At 42.9% G+C, this 27,177-nt stretch overlaps 3 protein-coding genes across 3 annotated transcripts; all 3 read left to right on the forward strand.

The window, feature by feature from the left end:
* Nucleotides 1-4,257: 4,257 nt before the first annotated feature.
* LOC129651230 (keratin-associated protein 16-1) lies at nt 4,258-6,093 on the forward strand. The gene is made up of 2 exons (XM_055579930.1): nt 4,258-4,712; nt 4,938-6,093. The coding sequence occupies exons 1-2, from the start codon at nt 4,258-4,260 to the stop codon at nt 6,091-6,093; spliced, it is 1,611 nt and encodes a 536-aa protein (XP_055435905.1).
* Nucleotides 6,094-7,464: 1,371 nt separating this feature from the next.
* On the forward strand, nt 7,465-8,235 carry LOC129651231 (RNA polymerase II subunit A C-terminal domain phosphatase SSU72-like). Its single transcript, XM_055579932.1, has one exon. It carries the CDS (start codon nt 7,544-7,546, stop codon nt 8,126-8,128), a length of 585 nt encoding a protein of 194 aa, XP_055435907.1. The 5' UTR covers nt 7,465-7,543; the 3' UTR covers nt 8,129-8,235.
* Nucleotides 8,236-14,259: 6,024 nt separating this feature from the next.
* On the forward strand, nt 14,260-15,327 carry KRTAP29-1 (keratin associated like protein 29-1). Its single transcript, XM_055579618.1, has one exon. It carries the CDS (start codon nt 14,260-14,262, stop codon nt 15,325-15,327), a length of 1,068 nt encoding a protein of 355 aa, XP_055435593.1.
* The last annotated feature ends 11,850 nt before the right edge of the window (nt 15,328-27,177 follow it).

A 27,177-nucleotide genomic window follows, 5' to 3' on the forward strand; every position in this document is an offset into this window, starting at 1 on the left:
CAGGGACAGGGAGATCTTCTGAAGGTCAAACCTGGTCAAGTTACTCTGTTGCTTAAAATTCCCAAGTGTCAGTATAAAACCCAAGTTCTGATTATGATCCACAAGGTCTCTCATGAATGCCTAGTAACCACTGTAGTCTGGTCACTGTCCTATTCTGTCCCCTTGGACTTTTGATCCTGGCTGTGGAACCATTTGTTGCTCCCCAAATGTATCATGCTCTTGCCTTTGTTTTCCATAGCAGATTCTTTCCCTACCTTTACCATCCCTTTTTTAGCCTTATTCCTTGAGGATTCAATTTGGTCATCCTATTACTTGAGAAATCTTCTCTAACTACTCCCCAAAAGCATGTTTGTATTTCTCCTGGGTGCCCCCTGTAACTCTTAGTGCATCCATGTACTGTCTCACTTATATGTATGCTATGCTATGCTATGCTATGCTATTCTAAGTCACTTCAGTTGTGTCCGACTCTGTGTGACCCCATAGACAGCAGCCCACCAGGCTCCCCCTGTCCCTGGGATTCTCCAGGCAAGAACACTGGAGTGGGTTGCCATTTCCTTCTCCAATGCATGAAAGTGAAAAGTGAAAGTGGACGCTCAGTTGTGTCCGACTCTCAGCGACCCCATGGACTGCAGCCTACCAGGCTCCTCCATCCATGGGATTTTCCAGGCAAGAGTACTGGAGTGGGATGCCATTGCCTTCTCTGACTTATACGTATACTGTCCCATAATTACTTATGTATATATCTGTCTTTCTTCTAAACTTGGACTCCTTGTGGAGGAATTGAAAGTCATTTTTTTTTTTTTGTATCCCTCATACAGAACCCAATGATGACTGAGTTGAATGGATGAATAAAAGAGAAATTTGTAGTCTGAATGGCTACATTAATTAATGAATGAAGGAAGGGATGATGAATAGTTGCCATAATAGTCCAACTTTTCCAAAGGAGAGCCTGCCTTACACTGATATTGAAAGCATGTGGTGGAAACAATGCAGGTCCTTCATTCAGCAAGGGTGTCAGGCCTTGGTGTTTAGAAGCCTAGGCTTCATTTTTTACCTGGTGTCTGTCTCAAGTGGTAGCACGGTCAAAATGCTTTGAGAAAGCATTTGTGTTCTTTGTTTTTGTTCACGATGTCTTCTCAAAAGACCTCTTGCCTTTCCTCTTTACATCTTAGAGGAGTTATTTTCAGATCAGATGAGTCGCTCAGTCGTATCCGACTCTGCGACCCCATGAATCGCAGCGCGCCAGGCCTCCCTGTCCATCACCAACTCCCGGAGTTCACTCAGACTCACATCCATCCAGTTAGTGATGCCATCCAGCCATCTCATCCTCTGTCGTCCCCTTCTCCTCCTGCCCCCAATCCCTCCCAGCATCAGAGTCTTTTCCAATGAGTCAACTCTTCGCATGAGGTGGCCAAAGTACTGGAGTTTCAGCTTTAGCATCATTCCTTCCAAAGAAATCCCAGAGCTGATCTCCTTCAGAATGGACTGGTTGGATCTCCTTGCAGTCCAAGGGACTCTCAAGAGTCTTCTCCAACACCACAGTTCAAAAGCATCAATTCTTTGGCGCTCAGCCTTCTTCACAGTCCAACTCTCACATCCATACATGACCACAGGAAAAACCATAGCCTTGACTAGACGAACCTTTGTTGGCAAAGTAATGTCTCTGCTTTTGAATATGCTGTCTAGATTGGTCATAACTTTCCTTCCAAGGAGTAAGCGTCTTTTAATTTCATGGCTGCAGTCACCATCTGCAGTGATTTTGGAGCCCAGAAAAATAAAGTCTGACACTGTTTCCAGTGTTTCCCCATCTATTTCCCATGAAGTGGTGGGACCGAATGCCATGATCTTCGTTTTCTGAATGTTGAGCTTGAAGCCAACTTTTTCACTCTCCACTTTCACGTTCATCAAGAGGCTTTTTAGTTCCTCTTCACTTTCTGCCATAAGGGTGGTGTCATCTGCATATCTGAGGTTATTGATATTTCTCCTGGCAATCTTGATTCCAGTTTGTGTTTCTTCCAGTCCAGCGTTTCTCATGATGTACTCTGCATATAAGTTAAATAAACAGGGTGACAATATACAGCCTTGACGTACTCCTTTTCCTATTTGGAACCAGTCTGTTGTCCCATGTCCAGTTCTAACTGTTGCTTCCTGACCTGCATACAAATTTCTCAAGAGGCAGATCAGGTGGTCTGGTATTCCCATCTCTTTCAGAATTTTCCACAGGTTATTGTGATCCACACAGTCAAAGGCTTTGGCATAGTCAATAAAGCAGAAATAGATGTTTTTCTGGAACTCTCTTGCTTTTTCCATGATCCAGTGGATGTTGGCAATTTGATCTCTGGTTCCTCTGCCTTTTCTAAAACCAGCTTGAACATCAGGAATTTCACGGTTCACGTATTGCTGAAGCCTGGCTTGGAGAATTTTGAGCATTACTTTACCAGCTTGTGAGATGAGTGCAATTGTGCAGTAGTCTGAGCATTCTTTGGCATTGCCTTTCTTTGGGATTGGAATGAAAACTGACCTTTTCCAGTCCTGTGGCCACTGCTGAGTTTTCCAAATTTGCTGGCATATTGAGTGCAGCACTTTCACAGCATCATCTTTCAGGATTTGGAATAGCTCAACTGGAATTCCATCACCTCCACTAGCTTTGTTCATAGGGATGCTTTCTAAGGCCCACTTGACTTCACATTCCAGGATGTCTGGCTCTAGGTCAGTGATCACACCATCGTGATTATCTGGGTCGTGAAGATCTTTTTTGTACAGTGCTTCTGTGTATTCTTGCCATCTCTTCTTAATATCTTCTGCTTCTGTTAGGTCCATACCATTTCTGTCCTTTATTGAGCTCATCTTTGCATGAAATGTTCCTTTGGTATCTCTGATTTTCTTGAAGAGATCCCTAGTCTTCCCCATTCTGTTGTTTTCCTCTATTTCTTTGCATTGATTGCTGAAGAAGGCTTTCTTATCTCTTCTTGCTATTCTTTGGAACTCTGCATTCAGATGTTTATATCTTTCCTTTTCTCCTTTGCTTTTCGCTTCTCTTCTTTTCATAGCTATTTGTAAGGCCTCCCCAGACAGCCATTTTGCTTTTTTGCATTTCTTGTCTATGGGAATGGTCTTGATCCCTGTCTCCTGTTCAATGTCACGAACCTCATTCCATAGTTCATCAGGCACTCTATCTATCAGATCTAGTCCCTTAAATCTATTTCTCACTTCCACTGTATAATCATAAGGGATTTGATTTAGGTCATACCTGAGGAGTTGTTTTAGTAGTTGCTAAAATCACCAAAGGCAAGAAGGATTCTGGAGGTCTACCGAATGCTTGAGGTGGGGGCGGTCAAAGGAAAGGAGGGAGGAGAAGCAGAGAGGCTAGGTCAAGTGCTTTCCAGGGATAGGGCGAGCCAGTGTTTTAGGAGAGAGCTGCTCACAAAACAGGATGGAGGACAGCGTCGTGGGCTGAGGCTCCTGAGAAAGGTCTGTCCAGATAGGATGGTGAAGAGGAAGAAGTGTAGCCCTAGATTAGTGGGCAAACTGTGTGTGATCTTTAGCAAGTGACCAACCTTCTGATTCTAACTCCCTTTCTTTTCCTTCACCTATAATCAGGGGGATGAGGATGGAGGTGAATCCTTGCCTCATGGGATTTCTGATGGTTTTAAATGAGATCTTCGTTGTGAAGTGCAGCATTTAAAATGCAGCTCAGATATTCCCTCTCCCACAGAGCTCACCGCTGCTCTTCTCTGCTAATCCCTTTATGTCTATTGTTGAGTTTATTGTTGCATTGTAGTGAGTTTACTTGTATGCTTGCCCATCAGACAGTGAGATCCATGAGAGTGGGTGAGTAGGTCTTATTCATGTGGACACCCTCTGTGTTCTGCCCAGGGCCTGTGCAAAGGACTAGAAGATGGTTAAATTATAAGTTCCTTTCTTCTTCCTTTGTTCATGATGCTCAGAAATGCAGATCATTCAGCTTGGAGGCGATGATGCTTATTTCAAGATGACCTGTAGCTCCAAGGATTCCAAAGTTAGCAAGTCAATAAACAAACAGCTTCTTTATGGGTAGGTAAACAGCTTCCAGATCAACAAACCGTGGCATAATAAGATGTTTCTCTGAAAACTGGCCCAAACAGCAATGAGGAAAAGATGTGGGGGCTCAAAACAGCACGTGCCAGGGTTGGGGGTATAAAAGTGAGGGCTCTGGAGAGCTGCCCCAGTCAGGCAGCAACCTCTCAGCACTGGCAAGGGAGCAGAGGCAACTCCACCATGTCTGGAAACTGCTGCTCTAGGAAATGCCCCTCGGTGCCAGCCATCTCCCTTTGCTCCACTGAGGTGAGCTTCAGAGGGCCTGTTTACTTGCCCAGTTCCTGCCGGAGCCAGACGTGGCAGCTGGTGACTTGTCAAGATAGCTGCGGATCATCCAGCTGTGACCCACAATGCTGTCAGCCCTCCTGTTCTGCGAGCAGCTGTGCCCAGCCTGTGTGCTGTGAGACCACCATCTGTGAGCCTGCCTGTCCTGTGAGCAGCTGTGCCCAGCCTGTGAGCTGTGAGGCCACCATCTGTGAGCCTGCCTGTCCCGTAATCAGCTGTACCCAGCCTGTGTGCTACAAGGCCACCATCTGTGAGCCCTCTTGCCCCATGAGCAGCTGCGCCCAGCCTGTGTGCTGTGAAGCCACCATCTGTGAGCCCTCTTGCTCTGTGAGCAGCTGTGCCCAGCCTGTGTACTACAAGGCCACCATCTGTGAGCCCTCTTGCCCTGTGAGCAGCTGTGCCAAGCCCGTGAGCTGTGAGGCCACCATCTGTGAGCCTGCCTGTCCCGTAATCAGCTGTGCCCAGCCTGTGTGCTATGAGGCCACCATCTGTGAGCCCTCTTGCCCAGTGAGCAGCTGTGCCAAGCCCGTGAGCTATGAGGCCACCATCTGTAAGCCTGCCTGTCCTGTGAGCAGCTGCGCCCAGCCTGTGAGCTGTGAGGCCACCATTTGTGAGCCCTCTTGCTCTGTGAGCAGCTGTGCCCAGCCTGTGAGCTGTGAGGCCACCATTTGTGAGCCCTCTTGCTCTGTGGGCAGCTGTGCCCAGCCTGTGAGCTGTGAGGCCACCATCTGTGAGCCCTCTTGCTCTGTGAGCAGCTGTGCCCAGCCTGTGTGCTGTGAGGTCCCTCCTGGCCAACGAGTCTTCTGCGTACCCACTTCCTGCCAGCCCATCCTCTGCAAACCCAGCTGCTGCCAGCCAGTGATCTGTGAGCCCAGTTGCTATCAGCCTGTGTCCTCTGGTGTCAGATGCTGTCCATCTATCTGCTCTGTGGCCAGTAGCTGCCAGTCTGCCTGCTGTGACTCCAGTCCTTGTGAGCCATCTTGCTCAGAGCCCAGCATCTGCCAGTCAGCCACACGTGTGTCTCTGGTCTGTGAGCCCATCTGTGTCCGTCCGGTCTGCTGTGTTTCAAGCCCTTGTGAGCCACCTTGTGTCTCCAGCACTTGCCAGGAGCCCTCTTGCTGTGTCTCCAGCCTCTGCCAACCCATCTGCTCTGAGCCCAGCCCCTGCTTACCAAGTGTCTATGTGCCCAGGCCATGTCAACCTACCTGCTACGTAGTCAAGCGCAGTCGGTCCATCTCCTGTGAGCCTCCATCTTGCCGACCTCTCTCCTGCCGCCCGGGGTCTTCTGCATCTGCCGTCTGCCAGCCAACTTGCTCGCGAACTTTCTACATACCTAGCTCTTGCAAACAACCCTGTACTACTTCAATCTCCTACCGCCCGATTTGCCGCCCAATCTGCTCTGGACCAATCACCTATAGGCAGCCATATTTGACATCCATCTCCTACCGCCCGGCCTGCTACCGCCCATATTGCTCCATCCTGCGCCGTCCAGCCTGCGTCACTTCTGTCCCTTACCAACCCGTCTGCTCCCGCTTGCCTTGTGCTGACTCCTGCAAACGTGATTGCAAAAAGTCCACTTCCAGCCAACCGGATTGTGCTGACTCAACTCCCTGCAAGACGGAGGTCTCAGAGGCCAGTCCCTGCCAGCCCACTGAGGCCAAGCCCACCAGCCCCACCACCCACGAGGCTGCAGTCAGCCAGCCTGCTGCCACCAAGCCTACCAACTGCTGAACCAGCCCTGGCCAACCAATTCCTGCAATGCATGCCTCCGGGTAGATAGAAAATTTGTCTGCTTTCCCCAAAGCTCATTCTGACTTAAAATCTTTTTCTTTCTGCACCATCACTTGCCATTTGCTTATGCTTCAAAGAACTCATCAGAAATGTCAGTCTCCTAATGGCCCAAATGGCGATTCCTGGGCACGAGATGGGGACATTCTGGGTCCCTTTCTGCTACTGCCATTGAGCTGAGAAAGTCTGCTTTGCTGTATCATCTCAAGTCTCTTTCCTGGAATAAATATTTTTCTGTCCTCACTCATGTGCTCCCTTGCTGTGTGGGCTCCTCTTCCTTGGAGACCTCTTCCATGATGTAAAGATATTTAGCTGTCCAATAAACATGGTTAAAGTTGAAGTAACAGACTCTTATCATTTATGTCTTGTTCATGTCATATTCTCATCAGCTGACTTGCTTCATCTTTGAGAGCAGCTTTATTCATCTATTCATCCATCTGTCCGTCCATCCATCCATCCATCCATCCATCCCCCACTCCCTCCATCCAAGAAGCTTTGCTAGATAGCTGTTAGATGCCAGGGACTGAGATGAGTTCTGGGAATGAAAAGATAGACGCTTCAGTCCACTCTCAGGAAGCTTATTCTCTGATGGGGAGATAGGCAGAGAGGCAATTACTTCGTCCACTGTGCTAAGTCCTGGGGTAGAGGCAGGCATGCAGTACTGTGAACTTGGCAGGGCATGGAGAGAAACAGGGAATTACTCTTGGGAGAGATAATACTGAAGCTGAATCTTTTAGCACAAGTAGGAATTAACCAGTTAGAAACTAGGAAGGAAGAGCTTCCTAGGCAGAGGAAACATATACAACTGAATGGAGCTTGTAAGCACACTACCACACTACTCATTAAGCCAAGTGTGGGCAGAGGTGTGCTTAGAAGAGTAGTGAACTCTGAGGTCAGATAAGTAAACAGTGGCCTGCCCTCATCAGCCTTGTGTGCTAGACAGAGTCATCTGAGTTTGGTGCAGGGCTGATGAGAAGGTATTGAGGGATCATATGCAGGGCAGTGACATGAAGACTACTGGGTTTTGGAACGTCCCTCTGGCCTTGGTGTGGAGACCCGAATGGTGAAACATGGACTTGGATATAGGGAAAACGAGGGGGAAACCAAGGGCTTTGGGGTCCACAATAGCATGAAAACAAGTGGGGAGGTCATACTTACAATAAAGAAAGTAACCTAGATTTCTTGTGCCAGAGCTCTGATATGTTATCTCAGTCTCTATAGGACACACTTTTTATGTAGATTCTATATGTGTCTTTCAATCTGCAAGGACAGAGTCTATTTACAGTAGTCTCTTTAAACCCCTTGTACTGGAGGCCGCCGTCTTGCTCGTGCGGAAGCGGCGCGGCTGGGTGGGAGTCCCGAAGCGGGAGTCGCAGAAGGTGCGGCTGCCGCCATGCCGTCGTCGCCACTGCGGGTGGCGGTGGTGTGCTCGAGCAACCAGAACCGGAGCATGGAGGCGCACAACATCCTCAGCAAACGAGGATTCAGCGTCCGGTCCTTCGAAACAGGAACTCACGTGAAGCTTCCAGGACCAGCACCGGACAAACCAAACGTTTATGATTTCAAAACCACATATGACCAGATGTACAACGATCTCCTTAGGAAAGACAAAGAACTCTATACGCAGAATGGCATTTTACACATGCTGGACAGAAATAAGAGGATCAAGCCCCGGCCAGAAAGGTTCCAGAACTGCAAAGACGTGTTTGACCTGATCCTCACCTGTGAAGAGCGAGTGTACGACCAGGCGGTGGAAGATCTGAATTCCAGGGAGCAGGAGACCTGCCAGCCCGTGCACGTGATCAACGTGGACATCCAGGACAACCATGAGAAGGCCACGCTGGGGGCGTTCCTCATCTGCGAGCTCTGCCAGTGTATCCAGCACACGGAGGACATGGAGAACGAGATCGACGAGCTGCTGCAGGAGTTCGAGGAGAAGAGCGGCAGGACCTCCCTGCACACTGTCTGCTTCTACTGAGCCCGCCTGGCGCCCTGCCGCCACCCGCCTGAAGCCATCTTTTTGAACTTCCTTTTGTTAATACTTTTTCCTCCCAGATATTTGTTTTTACCTGTAGGTATTCTGCCGGTGGAGAAAAAAGTCAAATAAATAACCTAACTCTACACCTAAAGCAACTAGAAAAGGAAGAAATGAAGAACCCCAGGGTTAGTAGAAGGCAAGAAATCTTAAAACTTAGAGCAGAAATAAATGCAAAAGAAACAAAAGAGATCATAGCAAAAATCAACAAAACCAAAAGCTGCTTTTTGAAAGGATAAATAAAATTGACAAACCATTAGCCAGACTCATCAAGAAACAAAGGGAGAAAAATCAAATCAATAAAATTAGAAATGAAAATGGAGAGATCACAACAGACAACACAGAAATACCAAGGATCATAAGAGAGAACTATCAACAATTATATGCCAATAAAATGGACAACGTGGAAGAAATGGACAAATTCTTAGAAAAGTACAACTTTCCAAAACTCGACCAGGAAGAAATAGAAAATCTTAACAGACCCATCACAAGCACGGAAACTGAAACTGTAATCAAAAATCTTCCAGCAAACAAAAGCCCAGGTCCAGACGGCTTCACAGCTGAATTCTACCAAAAATTTAGAGAAGAGCTAACACCTATCCTGCTCAAACTCTTCCAGAAAATTGCAGAGGATGGTAAACTTCCAAACTCATTCTATGAGGCCACCATCACCCTAATACCAAAACCTGACAAAGATCCCACAAAAAAAGAAAACTACAGGCCAATATCACTGATGAAGACAGATGCAAAAATCCTTAACAAAATTCTAGCAATCAGAATCCAACAACACATTAAAAAGATCATACACCATGACCAAGTGGGCTTTATCCCAGGGATGCAAGGATTCTTCAATAAACCCCTTGTACTTAGTGCATGGGTCAAAGGTCTATCCCTTGTCCTCAAGGTGCAGCATGGGCTATCCTAATTACAAGAGGAAATAGCTCAGGGCTTCTCAACTTTGGTACCATTTACATTTTGGGCTGGATAATTCTTTGTTGTGGAGACTGTTCTTTGTATCATAAGATATTAAGCAGTATCCCTGGCTTCACCAACGAGATGCTAGTAACATCCCCTGAGTGTGATGACCGAAAATGGCTCCAGACATTGGCAAAAAGTGCCCACCTCCAGAGGGGAGGGGCAAAAATCACCCCTGTTTGAGAGCCATTGGGTTAGACAAGGACAGAGGGAGAAACTCAAAAGTGAAACTTGTCCTGCACTTTGGTATTCAAGTTACTGTCTCATTCAGCCATTGGGATCTATCTTTATCTCCTTCCAGAGTCAAGAGATGAGTTGGCCAGATTTTTAAATCTCTCCGCCTAACATAGACCCAGTGTTTTATGTAAAGAATTTATAGAAATTCTGTGAGGTAAGATTTCTTTTCCCCTATTTTAAGGGTGAAGAATATGAAGGACAAGCAATCCAAATGCCTGTTAACACAGATAAGAAAATTGTGGTATATTCATTCACACAACAGAATATCATGCTGTAGTGAGAACAGCTGGACAAAGGCTACGTGCCACAAAATGAGTGATCCTTAGCACTGCAATGTTGACTGATAGAAAAAGCTCCAGAGGTCGTGCTGTGTGCTGTGCTTAGTCACTCAGTCATGTCCAACTCTTTGCGACCCCATAGACTGTAGCTCACCAGGCTCCTCTGTCCATGGGGATTCTCCAGGAAAGAATACTGGAGTGGGTTGCCATGCCCTCTTCCAAGGGATCTTCCCAACCCAGGGATCGAACTCAGGTCTCCCACATCACAGGCAGATGCTTTACTGTCTGAGCCACCAGTGAAGCCCAAGAATACTGGAGTGGGTAGCCTATCCCTTTTCCAGGGGAACTTCCCAACCCAGGTATCAAACCAGGGTCTTCTGCATTGCAGGTGGATTCTTTACCACCTGAACTACCTGGGAAGCCCCTGCAGAGGTCATATGTATATTTAAAGCTCAATAACAATATACCCACAAATACATATATGTATACACACATGTATATATAATATATATATATTTACAAATATATATATTATAAAATATATTACATATCTATATATATGATTTTATCTCAATCTATCTATTCACAAGGAAATGACAAACACAAAATTCAGGATATTCACAGCTGGTAAGTAACATAAATGATTAAAATCCTGTTCTGTCCAAGCTGGTGTTTTTAATGCATCAGCATATTTCTTGATGTGACCACAACAGTCCTTTGTGATAGATGTCTTTAGTGCCTTGGATGGAGAAGGCAACGGCACCCCACTCCAGTACTCTTGCCTGGAAAATCCCATGGATGGAGGGGCCTGGTGGACTGCAGTCCATGGGGTCGCTAAGAGTCGGACAAGACTGAGCAACTTCACTTTCACTTTTCACTTTCATGCATTGGAGACGGAAATGGCAACCCACTCCAGTGTTCTTGCCTGGAAAATCCCAGGGATGGGGGAGCCTGGTGGGCTGCCGTCTATGGGGTCGCACAGAGTCGGACACGACTGAAGCGACTTAGCAGCAGCAGTGCCTTGGACCATAGCAAAATCAAAGTTGTTTCTATTGAGAACTTTTTTTTTTTTCCTTCAGTTTATTCAGAAAGAACGGACAAAATTTTGAGATAATTTAAAGTGTACACTGTAATGATTTGATATACATACATATTGTGGAAGGATTCCTCCCATCTAGCCAACACATTCATCACCTCACATATTTACCTTTTTTTTTTTTTTTGGTGAGAACACTTAAGTTCTTTTGGCAAATTTCTATTATATGATGCAGAGTTATCAACTATAGTCTCCATGCTTTCCATTAGATCTTCAGACCTTATTCATCTTACAGCTGAAAGTTTGTGCCCTTTTTTGAACCTATTGAGATGTTTCTTTACCAAGAAGGGAGGCAAGAGCAGAATCAGAGAAAAATTGATGTAAAAATGGATTACTTTGAAACAGTAAATGTGGTATGTATGGGTATAGGGTATTACAGTTTTTCAGATTGAAATTTTCATGCTTTCTCAAATATGTTCATGTTCTCATTTTGATTGACCTGTTTGGTAAGACCAAAAGTAGTTCCCCTTGACAGATGAGAGTTTTGGGATGTAGACTTTGAGGAATAAAACATAGGGCAGGGATCCCTGAAGTCTGCAAGATGCTAAAATGAGTAGCAATGAGACGGAGGGCAAAAGAAGTGACTGATGCCATAGCATGAAAAGCAATTGTTGAAGAAACACATTTTTACGACAAGGGTGAGGATTTTTCAGGCATTGTGATCAAAAAAATTTCTCATTGTTTTAAAGCAAGAATGAAGAGAAGCCATTTTGTCATGGGTACTTTGAAAATTGTGAGGCAGACTATAATAATAAAAATAACCTGAGCAGTAGCCATGCAGTTGATTAACTCTCAGTACTTTGAACTCATGGGTAATGAGCTAACATGCCCAGCAGACTGAGTTTGCAGCAGAGCCAGAAATCAAGACAAGCCCCATCTGCACCCCAAACCCACGATCTCTATCCCATCTTGTATCTTCAGCGTGAACCAGGGCAGGACATGGATGAGTGTGGGATGCTGAAGTTGGCCAGTGATGCAGAGTCTGGACCAGCCCAAAAGAGGAGGGGAAAGTCACTCATGAATCTCTTTTGGATGAGGTCGATTTAACACAAAAGCCTCTTTGCAGAGATGTCCTTCTAGTTATTGTGTTTCATATTTACAGAATTGACATGCTATTGACTCCATAGTATGAGTTTAATCTTTCTTAATGAAACATTTTGTAGTTTTAAATTTACAGGTTAAAAGATTGTCTTTGGGCGTATTGATACCCATTTGATCTAGCTGTTGATTACAGTCACTGGAGTGCGCAGAGGATCCCTAGCATGGGACCTAGACCACCTGTGCTTGAACCAGCGTGGCTGGTCAGCCTTCAGTCATTGTTTTAGAGTCTTCCTCTCCACCTCCAAAGTTGGGAGGTTTAAACAGGTGGTTAAGATAAAAGGTTTGGGGATCAGCCCAACCTAGGTTTGAATCTAGGGGTTTCTGCCCCTTATTACTGGCATAAGTTTGGGAACATGATTTAAACTCTCTGAGTTAGTTTTGCTACCTCTCACGTAATGGTGACAATCGTATCTGCTAAGTAGGATCACTGCAAAGATTCAATTGAAAAATGCAGTCAAGAGCCTGGTACATAGTAAGTATGCTATTATGAATAAAAAATATTGCCCGCCATGTCAATAAACAAAGGATGTTGCAGCCATCAGACCACCACATTACAGCTGCCCTGATATGCTGCAGCCAGCCCTAACAGTGTATCCTGAGGAGACACGGGATAAGGAAAACACAGGGTACCGGCCCCAGATAGCTGGGGTGCATTTCAAAGGAATGATTTCAATAAGTCCAGACTTTGCATCTTCCCATATACAGAAAAGCTCTAATTTCATTAATTTGATATGTCTGATTTTTTTTAAATTAACAATAGTGATTTCACTTTGTGACTATCTGACCTTTTGTTGCAAAAGCTGCTATATATCCCGACTCCTCCCTCGCCTCTTTGGAACAGTTGCTCAGTGGTATCTGAGATGCTGTGTCCCAGGTTTGAAGTCTTCAGAATGCTCACCAAATAAAACATAACTCTTAACTTTTAGGTTGTGCGTTTTATTTTTTTGGTCAACACTATAAATGGAAGCCAGTACTAGTGTTCTTATTATTAGTGGTACCAGTAAAGCCGAGTTTCAGGAAACCAAACAGGAAGATTCTAGAAAGAGGTGGAGACACTGAAGTATCGCTTGGGAGGCACCCCTTGATTTTCTGTTTGCCATCTCTACTATCATCCCTCAACTGGGTCAGGGCTTCACTTCCTGATTGTCTAAATGGTGTGGAACTGCATTGCTGGTGGAAGAGTGGGCTGTGGCCTCTTGATGAGAGGTTAACCTGGGGAGAGTCCTGCTTCAGGGAGGCTGGAGAACAAGCTGTAAAAGAGACAGCTTAGCTCAGAGCAGCAGACACAGCAGCAAGGAACCCAAACTCGGCTGTGAAAACTCCCCAACTCAACAGATGAGTTTTTTTTTTTTAATTATAGTAGAGTTGCTTTACAATGTTGTGTTAGTTTCTGCTGTACAGCAAAGTAAATCAGCCACAGGTATATATATATGTATCCCCTCTTCCTTGGATTTCCTTCCTATTTGGTCACCACAGAGTGTTGAGTATAGTTCCCAGTGCTATACAGTTAGGTTCTCATTAGTTATCTATTTTATATGTAGTAGTGCGTATATATCAATCCCAGTCTCTCAATGCATCCCACCTATTCCTTTCCCCTTTGGTATCCATATGTTTATTTTCTACGTCTGTGTCTCTATTTCTGCTTTGCAAATAAGTTCACCTATACCATTTTCTGGCCTTCCCTGGTGGCTCAGGTGGTAAAGAATCTGCCTGCAATGCAGGAGACCTGGGTTTGATCCCTGGGTTGGGAAGATCCCCTGGAGGAGGGCATGACAACCCACTCCAGTATTCTTGCCTGGAGAATCTCTATGGGCAGAGGAGCCTGGCGGGCTACAGTCCATGGAGTCACAGAGTCGGACATGACTGAACGACTAAGTACATACCATTTTCTAGATTCAACATATATGTGTTAATATACAATATTTGTTTTTCTCTTTCTGACTTACTTCACTCTATAATGACAGTCTCTAAGTTCATCTACGTCTCTGCAAGTGGCACAATTTCATTCCTTTTAGGGCTGAGCAGTATTCCACTGTATGTATGTACATCTTCTCTATCCATTCTTCTCTTGATGGACATTTAGACTGCTTCCATGACCTGGCTATTGTAAATAGTGCTGCAATCAACATTGGGGTGCATGTTTCTTTTTGAATTATGGGGTTTTTCTCTGAACAGATGAATTCTTAAACTGGGAATGATGTCTCCCAGGCTCCTGAAGCCTGCTAATCAGATGTTTATATGCAAATGGGTGGAAACAATAACAAGGAAAGATGCTCTGTTGTGCCAACACCCCTAGCAAAGGACTATAAAAGCCCTTATGTATTAGATGTTTTTCAATCTCAGGTATACTGAGGTTGCAGCCTCCTGAGAAGGTTAGCACTGGCACCATGGGGGACAGCTGTTGCCTTGGAGACGCCACTGCCATCCCAGCTGTGCCCACCACCTCCGTATGCTCCAGTTGTGGCAGTTTCCAACATGGTATCCATTTGCCTGGTTCCTGTCGGAGCAGAACATGGCAACTGGTTACATGCCAAGAAAACTGTCAGCCATGTGGCAGTGCCCCAAGTGGCTGTGAACCTGCTCCTTGCCAACCTACCTGCCTTCCAGCAACTTCTTGTGTGGGTTTTGTTTGCCACCCCATTTGCTCCTACACGGCCTGCTATGAAACTGACACCGGTCAGTCTCCTGGTCCAGTTAGCTCATGCCAGCCCTCCTGTTTGGAATCCACCGGCAGTTCGGTAAAGTGCTATGAACCTGGCCCCTGCCAACAAAGCTCCTGCCAGGAATGTGTCTACACATCTGAGTCATGCCAGGCAGCTTGTGACCAATCAGTCTGCTGTGATGCTGGGTCCTGTCAGCCAGCCTGCCCTGAAGTCACTTCCTGTCCTGAAACTTCTTGCCTACCAACTGTCTGTGCGGCTAATCTGTGCCAGCCAACTTGCTGCCATGTGGGTTCATGTCAGCCCACTCATGGTGAAGATCAGCCCTGCAAATCATTTTGTTACCAACCGATCTGCTACATTTTGAAGCCTTGCCAAATGGTTCCCTGCCAGCCATCTACTTGTGTGTTCCGTTCTTGCAGTCCTGCATGCTGTGTGACCTTCCCTTGCCAGACACTTCACTATCAACCTGCACCATGCACATCTTTCATCTGCCAGCCAGCGGCTAACAGACAACCTCCTTGTTCTGTAAACAACTCTTGCAAACCAGCTTCCTGTGGCACTGTGCTTTCTGGCCAACCAACTGGTGGAGAACCCACTTTCTGCAATCAAAGTGGCTGCAAATCTCCTTCCTGCCAGCCAGCTTGCTGTGTGACGGGTTTCAGCAAATCAGCCAGTGGTGGCTCCAGTTGCTTCCGACCAAATACCCCAAGTCTCTGCAAAGCTGGCACCTACTTGCCGACTTCCTGCCAACCCAGTTATGACTCCAGCTTCTGCAAGGCAACATTTTGTTGAGGGAGCACCTCCTCTAAAGTCTGCTGCTTTCTACAAGTGCATAGCCATGGTGCCTGACTCCGGCTGAGCACAAACGCTGCCGGCTTGCTAACTTTTCTCTGCGTCCAGTCCCACATTTCCTCCAGGTGCTGGTGAGGAAATTTATCCTGAGGTCCTATCTCATAGAGGATAACCTTTCAGCAAGCATGGCCCATGCTGTAGCTTGCCTTTCCTGGTATTATCATTTCATTTCACTTCAGCAAAGCCTTTCTTCCTGGTTTTTTTTTCCCCACTTTTGATGCTGCCAAGTCTTTAAGGAGACTCTTTTGCTGACAACTGCTAATAAAAATGTGTCTGGTTAAGCATAACGAGTAAGACTCTCATATGCTTTTCTTTCTTTCAATATATTACATGTAGATTTCCTTCAGGTCCCATTTGAACACAAAGACTTTGGGCCCTCCAAATCATTGTGTTTGCCTCGGTCTGCAAGGGTTGTTTGTGTCTAGGATTATAGATGCTCAAGCTGGAAAGGAGCAAGGATATATAACCTTGACACCACCAAGAGCTCTTCTGAGTTGGGTCACCTCAGTTTCCCCACAGTGAATAGATTGGGGAAGGCAAAGACAGAAATGGTCCAAGGAAGCCATAGATTAAAATAAATATGAGGTTTTGGCCATGGAAAATAATTAAGGGTTAAGTCACTTAAAACTGGTTTTAGTGATCAGGGCACCTAATGGCAAATTTAAATGAAATTTAAAACTGTTTAGAAAATTTTAGCAGGTATTTGCTATGTTTTTGACATTTTAAGAGACAGTTTTAAAGACAATTCGTCTAGGGGAAATTTTGACTGAGTTTTGTTATTTCTAGCAAGTAATTATTGAATTCAAATGCTCATTCTTTGGGTTGGTTTTCTTTGGGAGAAGATTTAGAGGAAGATGCATAGTGTGTACTTGTAGCAGCGGCACCGAGTCCTTCCTGAAGGGGATCTGACCTCCCCTTTAAACAAGGGGCTCTGGGTGTGCAAAGCATTTTAAGAACCAACCCCCCAAAACTCTTACACAGAATCTTAAAGGGACATATAGGAGAATGTTCACTGTGGCATTTCTGTGATGACCTAAATTTTAAAGGAGAACAAAGAGTGGGTAGGCAACATGTGGTGATTCCTTCCATGGAGTATTGTGTTAGGCTGGTTCTCCAGAAAAACAGACCCAGTAGAAGATATATATATATGTATGTATGTGTATATATATACATACACTTATTAAAAGGAATTAACTCACACAATTAAGGAGGCAGGCAAGCCCATATCTGTAGTGTGAGCCTGAAATGTGGACTGACAGGCAGAGATCAAGGAGAGCTCATGGTGAAGATGAAGTCTGAAGGCTGTCTGCTGGGGAATATGCATTAAACAGAATAAAATAGCTGTCTATTGGAAGAGAATGAGGCATAAGGAAAGCAGGAATTAAATTAACTGATATATAAGTATATAAAGAAAAAGATTAAGAAGGAACTTGCAAGGACAAAAGTGATAATATGCCTCATAAGGAATATAACTAATTCAATTATTTGCAACTGAAATTCAAACAGAAAATTAAAAAAGAAGAAAAAACGGGCGAGAGGGACCTTGATAGAGCAAAAGAATTACCATGGATGGAATGTCTTCTAGAAATGAAATATTGATGGATGCTCTATCTAAAGCCTCTCTCCCACATTGCCCATGTAAATTCCTCGGTCATGCTGGAGGAGGGATGAGGTAAGTGGAATGCATCTTAGCTCAGTCCTGAACAGAGTTTTCAACAATGTTTCTTACATTGTAAGTTTAAGGAATCACATCTCCTTAAATAATTTGTGTATTAATACCAGAATCCTTGACATAGCCGAAATTTCAAATTTTATCTTGCAATGGTTTTCTGACCCATCTAAGTCTATCTTATTCTAAGACTTTCCTGTTGTGAATTTCTGTTGTACTAGTAAGTGTTTTTCGCTGGCCACTTGCCAATATACAAAACTGCATGTTTTAAACATGTCAAGGGTAAAAGGTGTGTTGGGAAGCCTTGTATCTCCTGTGGCTGGAAACAGTTTAAATATAAAGGCATTTATTAGCTCCTTTTAGGTTTGCTGGAACTTGTTCCTTAAACATACAAACCTCCAATTATAAATATTGCTCTACTGAGCCTGCTGAGCCATGCTTACAACTAAATCTTTATTTACATTTATGTCCTGGGTAAGGGAGCAGTTTTAAAAATACAGGGACGTTTGAGAAAGACAAGCATACCTTGTTTTTTTATTGTGCTTTGCAAATATATTTTTTGTAGAAGCTGAAGGTTTGTGGCAACCCTGTGTCGAGCAAGTCAAAAAGGTGCCATTTTGCCAACAGCATTTGCTCACGTTGTGTCTCTGCGTCACATTCTGTAATTCTTGCAATATTTCAAACTTTTTCATTAATGTTGTATTTGTTGTGCTGATCTGTGATCAGTGATTTTTGATACTATTGTAATTGTTTCAGTGCACCATCAACCTCTCCCATATAAGATGGTGAACTTAAGATGTGTGTGTTCTAATGAATGGATAAAGAAGATGTGGTATATATACATACTCAATCATAAAAAGAAATGAAACAATGACTTCTGTAGCAACATAGATAGATCTAGAGATTGTCATACTAAGTGAAGTAAGTCAGGAAAAGAAAGATAAATATCTTGTGATATCTCTTATATATGGAATCTAGAATATGACACAAATGAACTTACAAAACAGAAACAGACTCATGGGCATAGAAAACAAATATTATGGTTACCAAAGGAGAAAGAGAGGGCGGGGATAAATTAGGAGTTTCGGATTAGCAGATACAAATTACTAATTATAAAATACATACCTATCAAGCTACCAATGGTATTTTTCAGAGAACTAGAACAAATAATTTCACAATTTGTATGGAAATACACAAAACCTCGAATAGCCAAAGCAATCTTGAGAAAGAAGAATGGAGCTGGAGGAATCAACCTGCCTGACTTCAGGCTCTACTACAAAGCCACCGTCATCAAGACAGTATGGTACTGGCACAAAGACAGAAATACAGATCAATGGAACAGAATAGAAAGCCCAGAGATAAATCCACGCATCTATGGACACCTTATCTTTGACAAAGGAGGCAAGAATATAAAATGGAGAAAAGACAATCTCTTTAACAAATGGTGCTGGGAAAACTGATCAACCACTTGTAACAGAATGAAACTAGAACACTTTCTAACACCATGCTGCTGCTGCTGCTAAGTCACTTCAGTCGTGTCCGACTCTGTGCGACCCCATAGACGGCAGCCCACCAAGCTCCCCCATCCCTGGGATTCTCCAGGCAAGAACACTGGAGTGGGTTGCCATTTCCTTCTCCAATGCATGAAAGTGAAAAGTGAAAGTGAAGTCGCTCAGTCATGCCCGACTCTTAGCGACCCCATGGACTGCAGCCTACCAGGCTCCTCCATCCATGGGATTTTCCAGGCAAGAGTACTGGAGTGGGGTGCCATTGCCTTCTAACACCATACACAAAAATAAACTCAAAATGGATTAAAGATCTAAACGTAAGACCAGAAACTACAAAACTCCTAGAGGAAAACATAGGCAAAACACTCTCTGACATAAATCACAGCAGGATCCTCTGTGACCCACCTGCTAGAGTAATGGAAATAAAAGCAAAAATAAACAAATGGGACCTAATTAAAATTAAACGCTTCTGCACAACAAAGGAAACTATAAGAAAGGTGAAAAGACAGCCTTCAGAATGGGAGAAAATAATAGCAAATGAAGGAACGGACAAAGAATTAATCTCAAAAATATACAAGCAACTCCTACAGCTCAATTCCAGGAAAATAAATGACCCAATCAAAAAGTGGGCCAAAGAACTAAACAGACATTTCTCCAAAGAAGATATACAGATGGCTAACAAACATGAAGGGATGCTCAACATCACTCATTATCAGAGAAATGCAAATCAAAATCACAATGAGGTACCATTTCACTCCAGTCAGAATGGCCACTATCCAAAAGTCTACAAGTGATAGATGCTGGAGAGGGTGTTGAGAAAAGGGAACCCTCTTACACTGTTGGTGGGAATGCAAACTAGTACAGCCACTATGGAGAACAGTGTGGAGATTCCTTAAAAAACTGAAAATAGAACTGCCATATGACCCAGCAATCCCACTGCTGGGCATACACACCAAGGAAACCAGAATTGAAAGAGACACATGTACCCCAGTGTTCATCGCAGCACTGTTTATAATAGCCAGGACATGGAAGCAACTTAGATGTCCATCAGCAGACAAATGGATAAGAAAGCTGTGGTACATATACACAATGGAATCTTACTCAGCCATTAAAAATAATACATTTGAATCAGTTCTAATGAGGTGGATGAAACTGGAGCCTATTATATAGAGTGAAGTAATCCAGAAAGAAAAACATCAATACAGTATACTAATGCATATATATGGAATTTAGAAAGATGGTAATGATAACCCTGTATGGGAGACAGCAAAAGAGACACTGATGTATAGAACAGTCTTTTGGACTCTGTGAGAGAGGGTGATGGCGGGATGATGTGGAAGAATGGCATTGAAACATGTATATTATCATATGTGAAATGAATTGCCAGTCCAGGTTCAATGCATGATGCAGGGTGCTTGGGGCTGGTGCACTGGGATGACCCAGAGGGATGGGATGGGGAGGGAGGTGGGAGGGAGGTTCAGGATGGGGAACACATGTACACCCATGGCAAATTCATGTCAATGTATGGCAAAACCAATACAATATTGTAAAGTAAAATAAATAAATAAATAAAAGAAATGAAAGTTAAAAAAAAAAAAAAAACCATAAACAAGGTCCTACTGTAAAGCACAGGGAGCTATATTCAATATCCTATAATAAATTATAATGAAAAAGAATATGAAATATATATATGTCACTTTGCTGTATGCCAATAACTAACACAATATTGTTAAATCAGCTATACCTCAATTCAAAAAATGTGGTTGTTTTGACTGCCACCAACCAGTCATTCCCCCATCTCTCTCCTTCTTCATAGACTTCCCTATTCCCTAACCCATGGCAAGTTGCTTCAGTTGTGTCTGACTCTTTGAGACCCCATGGACTGCAGCCTGCAAGGCTCCTCTGTCCATGGGATTCTCCCTGGAGAATACTGGAGTGGGTTGCCATGCCCTCCTCTAGGGGATCTCCCTGACCCAGAGATCAAACCCACCTCTCTTATGTATCCTGCAATTGGTAGGCGGGTTCTTTATCACTAGCGCTACCTAGGAAGCCTCAATATTGATATTAGGCCAAATAATAACCCTACAGGATAAGTGTTCAAGTGAAATAGAGATTCTCTAAGTTTCTCACTTTAAATCAAAAGCTAGAAATGATTAAGCTTAATGAGGAAGGCATGTCAAAAGCTGAGAGGTCAAATACTCGGCCTCTTTCACCAAAAAGTTAGCTAAGTTGTGGATGTGAAGGAAAGTTCTTGAAGAAAATGAAAAATGCCACTCCAGTGAACACATGAATGATAAGAAGGTGAAACAGCCTTGTTGGTGATATGGAGAGAGTTTTACTGGTCTGGAAAGAAGGTTAAACCAGCGACAATATTCCCTGATGCCAAAGCCTAATTGAGAGCAAGGCCCTAAATCTCTTCAATTCTGCGAAGGCTAAGAGAGGTGAGGAAACTACAGAGGAAAGTTTGAAGCCAGCAGAAGTTTGTTCATGAAGTTTAGGAAAGAAGCAATTTCCATAACATGAGAGTATGAGGTAAAGCAGAAAGCGCTGATGTAGGACCTACAGCAAGTTATCCAGAAGATCTAGCTAAGGTAATTAACAAAGCTGGCCACACTAAACATCAGATTTTAAATGTAGATGAAGCAGCCTTCTATTGGTAGACGATTCCACCTGGGACTTACATGACTAGAGAAAAATCAATGCTGACTTTAAAGCTTCAGAGGACAGGATGACTCTCTTTTTAGGGGATACTTCAGCTGGTGACTTTAAATTGGAGTTAGTGATTCCCTGGTGGCTCAGATGGTAAAAGCGTCTGCCTATAATGCAGGAGACCTGGGTTCGATTTCTCGGTTGGGAAGATCCCCTGGAGAAGGACATGGCAATCCACTCCAGTGTTCTTGCTTGGAAAATTCCATGGACAGAGGAATCTGGTAGGCTACAGTCCATGGGGTTGCAAAGAGTCGGACATGACTGAGCGACTTCACTTCAGCTGGTGACTTCAAATTGGAGTCAGTGCTCATCGACTATTCTGAGAATCCTAGAGCCCTTAAGAACTATGCTAACTCTACTCTGTTTGCTATGTATAAATGGAACAACAAAGTCTGGAGTACAGCATCTCTGTTTACAACATGGTTTAACTGAATATCTCAAGCCCACTGTTGAGACTTACTGCTCAGAATAAAAAAGATTCCTTTCAAAATGTTATTGCTCATTGGCAATGCACCTGGTCACCCCAAAGCTCTGATGGAGGTATACAAGATTAATGATGTTTTCATGCCTGCTAACATAACATTCATTCTGCAGCCCATGAATCAAGGACTAATTTTGACTTTCAAGTCTGATAATTTAAGAAATATATTTTGTAAGGCTATGGTTGTCATAGATAGTGATTCCTCTGATGGACCTGGGAAAAGTAAACAGAAAACTGTCTGGAAAGGATTTCTCATTCTGGATACCATTAAGAACATTTGTGATTCATTGGATGAGGTCAAATTATCAACATTGACAGGACTTTGGAAGAAGTTGATTCCAATGTTCATGGATGACTGAGGTGTTCAAGACTTCATTATAGGAAATAACTGCAGATGTGGTAGACATAGCAAGAGTACTAAAATTAGAAGTGGAGCCTAAAGATTGGACTGAATTGGTGCAATCTCATGATAAACTTCAATAGATGTGGAGTTGCTTCTTATTGATGAGGAAAGAAGGTGGTTTCTTGAGATGGAAACTGTTCCTAATGAAGATGCTGTGAAGACTGTTGACATGACAACAAAGGATTTAAAACATTACATAAACTTAGTTGATAAAGCAGCAGCAGTTTTGAGAGGATTGACTCCAATTTTGAAAGAAGTTCTTGGTGGGTAAAATGCTGTAAATAGCATTGGATGCTGTAGAGAAATCATTCACGAAAGGAAGAATCAATTGATACGGCAAACATTGTGGGTGCATGCGTGCTAAGTCACTTCAGTTGTGTCTGACTCTTCGTGACCCTATTGACTGTAGCCAGCCAGGCTCCTCTGTCCATGGGATTCTCCAGGCAAGAATACTGGAGTGGGTTGCCAGGCTCTCCTCCAGGGGATCTTCCCAACCAAAGGATCGAACCCATGTCTCCTATGTCTCCTACATTGGCAGGAGGGTTCTTTACCATTAGTGACAGCTGGGAAGCCCATGGCAAACATCATTGTTGTCTTATTTTGAGAAATTACTGCAGCTACCCCAAGCTTTGAACAATCACCATGCTGGTAAGTCAGCAGCCATCAGTATCAAGGAAAGACCCTACACTAGCAAAAAGATTACAACTCTTAGCTGAAGGCTTAGATGATGGTTAACATTTCTTAGTAATAAAATATTTTAAAATTAACATATTTGCATTTTTATACATAATGCTATTGTATACTTAATAGACTACAGTATGGCATTAGCATAACTTTTATGTGCACTGGGAAACCAAAAAGTTTGTGTGGCTCACTTTATTGCAATATTTGCTTTATTGTGCTGGTCTGGAACTGAATTCACCACTCAGAATTGACATTCTTCATCATGTGATTTGAATTTTGCTACCATCCCTAGGATATCTTCTCTCCTCAAAGCACTTTTCAGTTACTCAATATTCTTTTAGAAGGTACATCATCAGAGCCTAATTCAAGATCTAGCTGCTCGTTAACAGCCCAGGATGTAAAAACTCCTTTTTTGAGTATAGCCCATATTTTCCCCTAGGTGATGTCTGCCTGATGATATAATTAGGTACTATTCTTTAAGTTAGTCATCTCAACCCCATTAGGAAATATGCTGGGATCTGAATGGCTAAATCCCTGTTTAGTGAAGTGGCATGTGACTTCCTGAAAGGGTCATTTCCATCACTTCTCAAATGGTTTCCTGGTCCTTGTGTTGATATTCTCTGTTCCTGTCTTTGCATGCCTAATACTAAGTTCATAATCCCACTCCAGTCATACTAATATCTTTATTGTCATCATTTGGAAGAGGGAGTTTCTTCAGGTTCAGATTTAACATCAGCTTCAGACATATCATTCTTTAGTTTGAGTCCAATTTAGCCATAGTGCCTCCTCCTTAGCAAACTCCAGGTGCTTTGAGTATCAGCAGAAAAGACTACCCCAGTGAGTCTGCTCCAAGCTGTCTAACTGCCTTTCTAGTATATTGTTTATCCAGAGTCTCAGCTTGAGATGGGGGTCAAGTGTTTATCATTACTGAATGATGTGAGATGCTATCACTGGAAATGAGACATGTCTTGGCAGTTACTGAATTCTGTCTATATTTCTGCATTCTCTTCATAAGCTATTATGACAGTCCTTTTTAATTGTCCTGATGAAATTCAGGTTCATTTTCTACTGAATTTCATTGATCAACTAATAAGGCAAAAATAGGTTAAATTATTTGACAAGATTTGGTCTAAATGGTCCCATGTTCTTTTTCTAGAGGTCCACAAAGGGTCTTTTAAACAACCCATTCTGTGATTTGTAGAGACTTGAAAATGGAATGGCATTTGCTTATCTCAACACCTTTAGTGTCTCTTGCTCTCTAAGATTCCTCAAAATCAATGTTTGTGAAGATTGTTTGGGGAAAGAGTCCCTGTATTTTCCTTATTTGCTGCAAATAATACATTCTTCCTTCTCCTGCTTAAGAAAAAAAAATCAGTGTATGGTTTACTTCAGATCTCTGAGTGCTCTTGGATATACAATGACATGAATTTATTTTGAGAATCTCGACATTTGTAAAATTTATTTGCCTTTGTAAATGTTTATTTTTCCAATTTGATTATTCCCCACTGTCTAAATAGACTGACACCAAGTAAGAGCCTGTCTAGCCTAAGTTTCACGTTCTTTGTGCTACATTCCACGGGGAGATCTCAGATCTTATCTCATTGCAGGTCTCAGCATGAGCTAAGGAGAACAGACACCTTTTACAAGCCTGGGTTTTCACTGCCAGATGCCGACATGTTTGACAGCTCATGGATCATGAGTTGAGTGAGGGGTGAGAGTAGATACAACATGTAAAATATTTTTTTCAGGATCACACTGAGAAGTTTACTTCATATTAAGAGTCTTAATGTATTTTGAAATAAGATTTGATTCCCTTATTTAAATCAAAAAAAGTTAAACTCTCTTTTTCTCTTCTTTCTCCCTCTCACTGTTACAAATTTCCCCATTTAGTTCAGAAGGATATTTTACAATCTTCATTTTTATTTTACTGTAAAAATAGCTCAAGAGTTCCCTGGTTGCCTAGTTAGGATTCAGTGGTTAGGACTGAACCCACTGCTCTGCACTGGATTCAATCCCTGGTCAGAGAACTGAGATTCCACAAGTGGCATGGCATGGCAAAGGCAAGCAAACAAACAAATAGGCTCATGCTTGAGGTAGAAAAAAATGTATGAACAGAAAATGGAACGCCTTGCTCACCAAAACTCCCTGAAAATCCTGCTCCCCGGGACAAACTATTGGTTTCCATTTTGTATGCTTAGTCACTTCTGTTGTGTCTGACTTTGTGACTCCATGGACTGTAGCCCACCAAGCTCCTCAGACCGTGGGATTCTTATTATGCCCTAATATTTTACAGATGGCTGGTTATCTTCTCTATTTGAAAGATGGAAGAAAAACAAAAAAGGAGCATTGATTTCTATATCTCAAGCACAAACACCAGATTACTACACAAAGTAACAGATTTTCGTCTTGCTTACGGGCATCCTTAATGTATTTATATTCACTTAATAAAAAACATATTTCGATGTGTTTTCTATTTTTTTCCCTTTGTGAGCATCTGAAACTTCCTTCATTTTGTGTGTGTGTGTGTGTGTGTGTGTGTGTGTGTGTTTAGTTAGTTGCTAAGTCATGTCTGACTCTTGCAACCCTATGGACCGTAGCCCAATAGGCTCCACTGTCCATTGGATTTCCCAGGCAAGAATACTGGAGTGGGTTGCCATTTCCTTCTCCAGGGGATCTTTCTGATCCAAGGATCAAACCTGTGTCTCCTGCTTGGTAGGTCGCTTCTTCACCACTGAGCCACCAGAGAAGCCCCATTGGTGTGTGCCATCCCTATTTAATGCCTAGTTCATGAACCTTTTGTTGAATTAAATTGTTATGCTTTAAGTTAGCCCCCACCAGGAAATTTGATGGGTTCTGTCCCTGGGACTGGAAGATCCCCTGGAGAAGAGAATGGCTACCCACTTGATGAAAGACAGAGATTTTTTAAAGTCTTCATGGACATTGTAAGATATTAAGGGTCAGCAAGCAAAAACATCTCATATAATGCAAATCCTGGTACATTGTAAACTCTGGGACACTCACTACTTTCTGAGAGAGTCTGTTTCTTGTTATAGTTAACTCAGATGGTATGAAAATTATCTGATGCAGATATCCATCTAGTCTTTTTTTGCCTTACATTATCCATGGGTTTTCAAAGTTTCAACAACAAGTGTTCTAACTTAGAAAGTATCTTAGTATTTGAGGAATAATTTATCTAAGGATAGCAAACTAGAACTCATTTAGAGAAACCAAATTTTCTCCAAACTGTTTACACCCACATGGAGCTATGGATTCCTCTTTCTAATTTTCTTTCTACACTCATGTTCAAGTATTATCCTTTATATATTAATATATAAGCAATATTGAGAAGTCCTCTTTTCTTAAGTTATAATCATAATTTTACCAGTGGATCTTAAATGAAAATTTATCCCTTCTTAAAATCACCTTTTTGTGTGGTGAAAAACTCTTTACTGGGGAAGGGGTCTTAGTTGTTTGTTTTATATATTACGTATATTTATGCTTTGCTGTATTAGCTACTGTCAGCAGGTAAAAGGGAATGCTTAGGGAAAACTGGGTTAACTTTGCTATTAATAGATCCCAGTCTTAAGAAGTAGAAGATCATTTGAAATGTGTCCCTTTCTGTCTTAATCATTGTTTCAAGCAAGAATCTGAATGAGGCTCAAGAGCTTGGTGTTTCATTATACCCTTATCTTAGGTTAGGAATTCTTTTGTTTAGAAGGATGGTCAATGGCTTTCTGGCCAGAGACAGTTATGAACACAATCATCATAAAGGAGAGGTGAAGCAGTCATACTTTCCTTATCAAGTTTACACAAACCAGACTTCTGATTTATGATTTGGGCATGGAGGAAGAGTCTGATAAAGGTCCATGTTGGTGTTGTAAATCAAGAGTCTTAAAACAAGAAGGCCTGGGAAGAGATAACACAGGATTCTACTCCTCCTATGAAGGCCTCTAACTGAGATGTTTTTGTGGTGTCAGGAGAGGCTGGGAAGAGTTTGTTGTGTCAATTTTGAGACTGGGCAGGATGTGTCAGGGCCCTGCTTCCATTAACAGTTGTAAATAGACATTTAAAAACATGCTCTTTAGATCTTTCCATTTATGCAAGGTAATGGAGTAGCTGGAAGAAAAAAGATGAGAGTGACCTGAATCGTGGGTTTGACTTATGAGTCTGGCAGAACTGGCAGAAGTTAAAGAGCACTGAAGCCTTGGGCAGCTCAGATAAGAGGTTGGGGATCCAAGATACTAAATGTCCAAGAAGAGGGAGAGGAGTGAACTGATGGCACAAATACCAAATGTTCAAGGGATGTGAAGATCAAAGGCAAAAGACTTTTGTTTAA

The sequence above is a fragment of the Bubalus kerabau genome, chromosome 4 (genome assembly GCF_029407905.1).
Source record: "Bubalus kerabau isolate K-KA32 ecotype Philippines breed swamp buffalo chromosome 4, PCC_UOA_SB_1v2, whole genome shotgun sequence".
Classification (NCBI taxonomy): domain Eukaryota; kingdom Metazoa; phylum Chordata; class Mammalia; order Artiodactyla; family Bovidae; genus Bubalus; species Bubalus kerabau.

What these genes read in the sequence shown, in the direction of transcription:
- KRTAP29-1 (XM_055579618.1), top strand. Translation starts at nt 14,260, where the DNA reads ATGGGGGACAGCTGTTGCCTTGGAGACGCCACTGCCATCCCAGCTGTG.
- LOC129651230 (XM_055579930.1), top strand. Translation starts at nt 4,258, where the DNA reads ATGTCTGGAAACTGCTGCTCTAGGAAATGCCCCTCGGTGCCAGCCATC. An exon ending in AGCAGCTGTGCCCAGCCTGT is followed by an intron (nt 4,713 to 4,937) that starts GTACTACAAGGC and finishes TCCTGTGAGCAG; the next exon opens with CTGCGCCCAGCCTGTGAGCT.
- LOC129651231 (XM_055579932.1), top strand. Translation starts at nt 7,544, where the DNA reads ATGCCGTCGTCGCCACTGCGGGTGGCGGTGGTGTGCTCGAGCAACCAG.